The 8,117-nt window shown below is 37.5% G+C and overlaps 1 protein-coding gene and 1 long non-coding RNA gene across 2 annotated transcripts; both read left to right on the forward strand.

The window, feature by feature from the left end:
• The first annotated feature begins 5,217 nt into the window (after positions 1 to 5,217).
• Positions 5,218 to 6,914, forward strand: LOC149222588 (uncharacterized). The gene is made up of 3 exons (XM_089385518.1): positions 5,218 to 5,416; positions 6,377 to 6,495; positions 6,741 to 6,914. Exons 1-3 carry the CDS (start codon positions 5,218 to 5,220, stop codon positions 6,759 to 6,761), a joined length of 339 nt encoding a protein of 112 aa, XP_089241644.1. The 3' UTR covers positions 6,762 to 6,914.
• LOC149222589 (uncharacterized) lies at positions 5,423 to 6,099 on the forward strand. Its single transcript, XR_016249440.1, has 2 exons — positions 5,423 to 5,770; positions 6,015 to 6,099. It is a non-coding gene; the product is annotated as an uncharacterized LOC149222589 (long non-coding RNA).
• Positions 6,915 to 8,117: the final 1,203 nt, after the last annotated feature.

Consider the following 8,117-nt stretch of genomic DNA (forward strand, 5'->3'; position numbering starts at 1 on the left):
CCTTGAGTAGTTGTAGCAATATCTCCATGGGTCTTCCTCACGCCAATGACATGCCACGTGGATCCAAGTATGATACACTCTCACATAATGGTCCTTCACTAAGAAATGTCGGTCGTATGGATTGAAAATTATGGTGCCAAAGGTGAATCTCTTGAATTCCTTCATCTCGGCCTCAGCAAGCTTGAGACTCTGGATCTCATACAACCTGATCCACAAAGGAAGAGCGAGCCAAGGTGCCTTCTTCTTCCTGTGTAGTGTCACTGACAACCCTATCAAGATGTGGTATGCAACCTCTTGCATGACTAGCTTGTCCATGCAAACTTCGGTAACACATGTGGAGCCTTCTCCCCATTGTACATCCGGATGAAAGTGCCAAGGGGCGAGGCATACCAATTTGCTATGTTAACTAATGCCTACATTGCTTCCTATGACATGCAAGGCAGATCCCGCTCAAGGATCATCCTGTACCCCGGGGTGACGAAGTGGTCTCATAGTTGTAGTATAACTCCATTGAAACTTCACTCAGAGAACAACCTACAATAGACATGCACTGAGGTTTATGAATTCATCTTTACCCAACCCAAGCCAGGGAACTCCTGATAGGCATATATTTCATCAAGAATGTAGGCAGACATGAAGAGCTTTGCTTGCTAACCCTTGGGCAGATGTCGGCCATATTTTACTTACCCCTTCAGGTGGAAAGCCAACACGTCGGACCAATTGAAAGGTCTTCCTTCATTCGCCACCTGATCCAACATGATCACCCAACCCTATTGGAAGGTCTCTATACTCTCTTGGCCGTATAAGTGGCATGCGAAGATCACTAAGAACTGATAAGCCTTCCACAATGTCTTTGTCTTATATACTTGGTTGGGTTTCATCCTAAACTTAGATGGCTCTCTCACCTAGTTCTTCAAGATGTCTCTTGAGTTCGCGTTATTACTGGGATTAGTGAAGAGTGCATCCATTGTGTTAACCGACTACGGAAAGTGATACGTATCCTGAAAGTTCTCTAGCTTGAAGGTAGAAGTTATGTTCCACTGGCACTTCTCAACACCATTGTTTCTGGATCATTATGCGATACAATCCAGTGGATCGTGTTCGCGCATGGAAATGCAGGATACCTGCATGCAACCCGTTACAAGAAAGACTTGTGTATGTTGAGATAGATTCTGCGGTCCTCCAGATTCTCCTCAAAGGTGCCTGAGAAGATGTCATTAATGTCTTGTCATGTAATCTTGATCTCCTTTTCTATGAAAAAATTAGTATCTTCATAGATGGGAAAGCTCACAGACACTTGCTTGACCACATCTCCAGTTGCGCTCTCAATGGTGTTCTTTGACCTTGCTCTCCTGGAAGTCATCGTACCTGTACTGTTGAGAGATTGATGAACAACTGTGATACCTAGAGATAAAGAAACACTCATGGCAAGAAAAATGTCAGTTGAAAACAAAATCAACTTGAGGATTGACATGCAACACACCTAAATCACTAACTGGGAAATTTGCGCAATTTTCCCTGGTTGAGGCTGGGAGACTGACTGCTAGAACTACGCAGAGCATAGTCTAGATTGCGAGTGAGATGATTGAGTGCCGAAACTGCACCGAGCACACTCTATATTGGCCTGCTGAGGACTGGAACTGCTAAATGCGTAGTTTCAGTCAGCATGACTGCTACCTGGGAAATTGCACTTCGCAATCCCGAGGGCCAACTGAGGCACTATCTCTCAAAATTACACAGAGCACATCTTGGGAGGCCAATGTGAGGTAGGATTTGTGCAATTCCTGGGAGCAACGCAAGGCCTTTCATCCTAGAAATGCATAGTGCATGCCGAGCAAGGCAAGGTCCGGGCCAAGGCAACTTAGACCTGCCAATGGGCGACTGAATAGGGGATGAGATCTACAATACACATCTATAATTTCTACTTTACCAGCCTTAAGAACAACCCCACTCCCTTCTGGCATACGTTACAACAAGACAAATTGGCATTAATATACCAATACCAGCCCCATTGCCCTTTTTTATGGGTTCAAAGCCAGTAGGCAACCTCAATTTTATGGAAAATATACTCTACAGTTCTATACTCAAATAAGAAAACATTGCACCACAATGGAAGGATAGTTTTTGAGTACCGCTGAGAAGGGTTGTTTCAGATACCTTGATCCAGAATATTTTGGAAGCAGCTTGTAGAGGAAAAAATTATCATGGAATCAAAGGAAAGACTAACATATACACAATATCTTAAGGAACCAATCATGACATCTCTTAACAAGCATCAAACGTAGAAAAGTACACTCAACAATAAATATTAAAATGGAATTGAAAAATAGTTTTAGCCGATGTGGAAAAGAATTCTAGTGATATTGTTGAGCCTTTGAAAAGCTCCACCGAGTCCTAGAATTTCAAATCTCTTCAAATCCCCTTTGTCTTAAAATGAAAATTTGATGACGTTTTTGTATTTTTTATGCCTTTCATTTTATGTTCTACCCAAATTTTGCGAGTGTCAACCTTCACTTATCACTTATCTGGAAGCTCTCTTTTCAAGAAGAAACCTTATGTAACTTTCCTTTATTTTATGTAGTATTTATATTTCTAAACTTTCTTCGATTGAGATTTGATTAAAAAAAATTGCTAAAGCTTTCTTTCCATGTGGAAATTTGAAATAGATATGGAGATATAGATTTGTTTTTTGGGACAACGTATACTATTTATTTTGAAAGAAACAAACAAATATTTTAACACTGCTGATGTAATGTCTAGTGCATGAGAGTAAACAAATATCAATGTGATTTTGTGTGAAAATAATTTTTTTTAAGTCCTTTTCAAATCAAGTCTAGCATTAACATTAGATGAGAAAATATAGATGTGAGACTTTTAAGCAATAAATAGAGTTGACATTAAGACTTGTGTTATCAATTTATTTAAAACCTCTTCAATCAACCTATGGTGGCTTAACATTTGAAGAAAATATTTTAAGAGACACTATGAAATGAAATTATATTTTAATGTCCATGAGGCTAAAAATAGCCTATGGGACTATTAGTTCCTGCTTTTCGTCTTTTGCAATTCAACAATTTTCTTTTTCAAATTGATGATGAGCTGGCCCAATTTTCCAAAAATCCCCTTATTGAAAAGACAATGTCAAAAAACCTATGCTAGCATATTCCCATAAATTTCTGTTATGTCTTTGAATGCATCACATTATGGGACTATTAGTTCTTGCTTTTCGTCTTTTGCAATTCAACAATTTTCTTTTTCAAATTGATGATGAGCTGGCCCAATTTTCCAAAAATCCCCTTATTGAAAAGACAATGTCAAAAAACCTATGCTAGCATATTCCCATAAATTTCTGTTATGTCTTTGAATGCATCACATTCCAAAACGAAATGTTTTTTAGATTCCACTGTGGTAAACAACTCGTTCTTCCCAATCTTCTTTAGGCATTTTCCATTGTCCTGTTTCACACCGAAGTTGATGCGAGTTGGTTCTTAATTGAGCAATAAGAACTTTTTCCCTCTGAATGCTAGCTCCAATGAACTCTTTTTGTTATAGATCACACGTAGGGTTGAATTCCTCAATGTAGTACTTCTTTCTATCCAACTCTTTTCCCCATATCGAGAACAATAGTATGCCTTGTTTAATGAATAATATGAATAGGCAGGGAAACGCTCTTTATCTTATGCCTTGCCTTGTTGTACATCACACTTTTTATCTTATCCTTTTACTTATTAAAATTTTCCACATCATCAGTCCGGATAAGCATTATGTGGGATATTCATGAATCGTGATCGCTAGTTTAAGGCGGCCCGGAACATCTAGAACAGTAAGGGGGACGTGACCCGGATGTCCAGGAGCGATTAGCACGCCTTCGTATACGTTAGAAAAATTTTCCACACCCCCAACCAGCGGGAGGTCAACCTTCATATGAATTTCGTGCGGTATATGTTATTCTAGCTCTGCCTATATATATAGAGTGTCATACGTGGTATACAACATGAAATTCGTGGTATTGCTATTCCTTCGTTGTATTGCGTTGTTTTTTAGTTGTGTTTAATTACTTGCTGGTGGTCGTTGCAGCAAGAACATTAGCAGTTTCGATTTATGTTACAACAATACTAGCGTTAAATATTTAACGTTTCTCTTCAAGGTAAGGTTACAATAATCACTTGACTGCATTGCATCGTATGATTTATGTTACTACAATAGCTGGGAATCTTTCACTATAAGTTTCAGATTTATTAATGAGGAATCTTTTACTACAAGTCTCAGATTAAATCTTTTAATATAAGTTTCAGATTTATTAATGAGAATCTTTCAAAATAAATGCCCATATAAATTTATGAGGAATCTTTCATTAAGTTGCAATATACCAATTAGACCCAAATATCACGCCAATGCTTTCTTGGACGCGGAAAAATACTATGGCCACCACTACAATTGGATCCATAATAAATATTAAACAGAGATTGCAAATATTTTCAAGAGCTCATTTCATACCTTTATAATTACACTGTGCATACTCACTGGGGTTTTGATAAATATGTACCCATGTGGGCTTTTCATGAACGCATGTCATATAGGTTGGTGCTCAAATAGGTTTCGATAAATAGGTTGGTGCTCACAATGTGGTACTTGATGGCATCCATGCGTTCACTTGGAAGCCAATAATACATGCACGGACACCATGAAATACCATAGTGTGAACACCAACGCATAAAGAATGACAAGCGATTGAATGGTCAGAGTATAGGGTTCCAATCCCTCATCCATATTGGGCTCCGGAGGAGATCAAGGGAAGGTGAAAAAGCAATGCCCTTTCTTTCGACTCTCGTCCTGACTCAAAGTAACAGTTAATTGTTTGTTTTTTTTTCATTATATTAAGAATAATTTTGACTTGAAATAACTCAAAGTAATAGTTAATTGTTTGTTTTTTTCATTATATTAAAAATAATTTAAACTAATAGTTAATTTTTATTTTATTATTATTAATTATTAAATAAATTTGGTAAAATATTCGGAATTTTTAGGTCGATAGGCCTTCCTATGAGTGAGACTTTCGTCGTCTTTTTCTTTCAGAGGTTGACACCTGGCGTCCTTCAGTGACGAAAGTAAGTCTGACATCTGTGCATAATGTTTTATTTCTGAGGTTGACACCTGGCGTCCTTCAGTGATGAGAGTACGTCTGACATCTGTGCACAGTGTTTTAGGGCCACCCTTATGCTCTCTACTGACATCTGTGCACATTTTCCTGATATTCATCATGGTCTTCCTCCTTCAGTTACTCCTTCAGTTACTCGTCATGGCCTTCATCCTTCAGTTACGGACGGAACATGGCGGAACATGGCCTTCATTTCTGTTATGGGTGGAGGGTTGTTATGGGCGGAGAGCTCGAGAACCATCGTCTTCATTGTTACAGGTAAACGCTATTTTGATAGTCTATGTTGTTACAGGTAAACGCTATGCTGATATCTCCTTCACTATCAGAAAATATGTTAATCTATTTTGTATAGATTCATGGTCAAAAATCCTTCTGGACTGATCCCGTTTTTAGAGATGGGAAACATGGATCCAAGACTCTGATAAAATTGCAGAATATTTAGACAAGCACTATGCCGAAAACACCCTAAAAACCCCTATGGAATTCAGGGAGGTTGGGAGTAAAATCTTTCCAATATTTACAAATTGGCTCCAAAGCAAGGATCTCGGCAGCTCCTGTAGAGATGAATTTGTGGGGGAGCTCGTAGGGTTTGATCGCCAGTTGCATAACCAAGTGAGTCTGGTTTTCTTTCCTCTGTTCAATGCTTAGTTGTTCATTCATTATTAATATATATATATATATATATATATATATATATATATATATATACATATATTTTCTAATGCTTACTTGTTCTTTAATTAGAATAATCTACGAGGCGAAACGAACGATGAACATTTTTTGTAATGCTTATTTTTTTTTGTTGACTCTGTGACTAGCCCATGAAGTTTATTTTATAACTGTGTTGTCAACACAGTTCCCTGTTCCGGAAACTTCTCATGACATCTACAGGGTGCTGCAGATCTTATGGGTAATGGTGATCCTGTTTTTCATAGACAAGATCGGGTTTATTGTATGGTTACCCCATCTTTTTTATTGGAGTGTGAATATATAATGCTTAAATATATACATATCCTTCTGCATGGAACAGTATTGTGTAATATTCAGTATTTGAAATATAAGTCTGGACTCTGCATACAGGAGTTTTTTCTTGTGCATGTTCTCTGTATGGAAGATTTGTATTTTAGCCTTAGTTTTTTGCATGGAACAATTTTATAGAGTTTATGCCTTAGAGAGCAGTATGCAGGGTCATTTCCTTGTTTATTTTCTGTCTTACAGAGATATCTCCTTCCAGACAAAGATTATCTCCTTGCAGCAAAATATTTCTAAGAGTAGACAGAAATGTCAATGCTCTATCCCAAGACTTTATCTGCCTTGGTCTAGGTTGTAACTTATCGGTAATTATGAAATTTTATCTCGACTTTCAAAGCTAGCAAAGCTCAGTGTTTAAATGTAACTTTTATGCTTTTCCATGTTTTTAAGTCAATAATATTGTCACAGTGGATTGGGAAGTAAGGGGTTCATAATTATGCTTTCCATATTTTGATGTATTCCCAAACATGGTGGCAGGGACCAACCCACGTTCTCATCACGACTGAGGCAAGCCAGGGGTTCATAACTGTATGTTTTTTATGTTTATCAGGCACCCACGTTGTCAGCATGACTCAGAAGACAGGGCTTAGACATAATTCCATGCTTATTAAGCACCTACATTTTCAACCTGGCTTGGCATGTGATATAATCTTATTATAAGAATGTTTGGAGAACATACTGTTCTATGTAATTGTTCTGGCCATTTGGTAACATGCCCAAGTCAGTTGACATGGTTGAGTTCACATATTTCTTTTCATGAAGTTGTTGCACCAGTTTATCAGTGGAGGCAATCTTGCATGGCCAAATGTTGTGTTTTGAGAAACTTGAGAGACATCTTTATTTTGCGAGTGGAAGCTTTGCTATATCTTAATATGAGTGGCGAAGAGATGCACTTTTATTTACAAGATCATTCAAATTGTACATTTCTTACTCAGATTCGTCTTACAGGTTCTATCAGGAGAAAAGCTTGAGTGAAACATGACAAAATTCAGGGCTTCTATTTGCTACCCAGTGAAAGAGTGCATGGATTTATTAGCAGATTGTTTTTCGTTAATATGTGAGTGGGTTTGATTGAGTAATTACATTGCAATAAGATTTTTGCCTCGTAGTGCTCATTAGTTCATTTTCAATGGAGTCATTGTAGGATATAACTTATCGGAGAGATTGTCTGTAAATAGAGAATTAGACCACTAAATATCTTATCCATATCCGTTTTTATTCCTTTTAGTACGACTTGCAAACAAATTTACTTTTAAAAACAAGTGTCAGCTGACCTTACGAAAGAAAGCATTAGAACATAACTCTGAATGTTTTCAGTTTGGATACAATTGTAGTCCTAGGAACAGTTAAACTGTATGCCTTGCCCAGGAAATTACCTGTACAACACTCTTAATAAGCTTTTCGTCTCCGATACAAAACGCATTAGTTCAAATTGTCAATTTATTTTATGCTTCTATAGGCTACTTTAAATTCCAGCAAAAGCATTTGATAGGGGACTAACTGCCTGTCATTAATTTCCTGTATATACTTCGAAGTTTCTTTTTTGAATAAGTTTGAGGTCAATGGACAGTATCCGCTCTGTTCAATTTGTCAACGAACTTGCTCTCATTTACTGTCTAAGTCAAGTATTTGCAGCTGTGTTGATTTCTATTTGACACTCTGTATTGCCTTCACCGTTACTTTTTGAAACCTTAATAGTGCGGTTTGCTTTATTTATATAAACAAGTCCTGTACAGGGTCATTACAGGTATTCCTTCCATTTCTTTAGAGAATAAACATTTCTACGTATATGGCCTATACAATTTCTTCCACTCCTCCCCATTCTCCAACCAAAATGTCGTCTTTCTCTAGCGATTAAATGTTTTTTTACATAGTGATAGGGGCTGACATACATCCTTTGATGTATTCTGAAGAATGGAATGCATCC

Source organism: Pinus tabuliformis, chromosome Q (assembly GCF_031772625.1).
Source record: "Pinus tabuliformis cultivar Carrire ecotype Pingquan chromosome Q, CPIR1, whole genome shotgun sequence".
Taxonomy (NCBI): Eukaryota; Viridiplantae; Streptophyta; class Pinopsida; order Pinales; family Pinaceae; genus Pinus; species Pinus tabuliformis.

What these genes read in the sequence shown, in the direction of transcription:
- LOC149222588 (XM_089385518.1), top strand. Translation starts at nt 5,218, where the DNA reads ATGCTCTCTACTGACATCTGTGCACATTTTCCTGATATTCATCATGGT. An exon ending in CATCGTCTTCATTGTTACAG is followed by an intron (nt 5,417 to 6,376) that starts GTAAACGCTATT and finishes TCTGTCTTACAG; the next exon opens with AGATATCTCCTTCCAGACAA. An exon ending in GTCTAGGTTGTAACTTATCG is followed by an intron (nt 6,496 to 6,740) that starts GTAATTATGAAA and finishes TATGTTTATCAG; the next exon opens with GCACCCACGTTGTCAGCATG.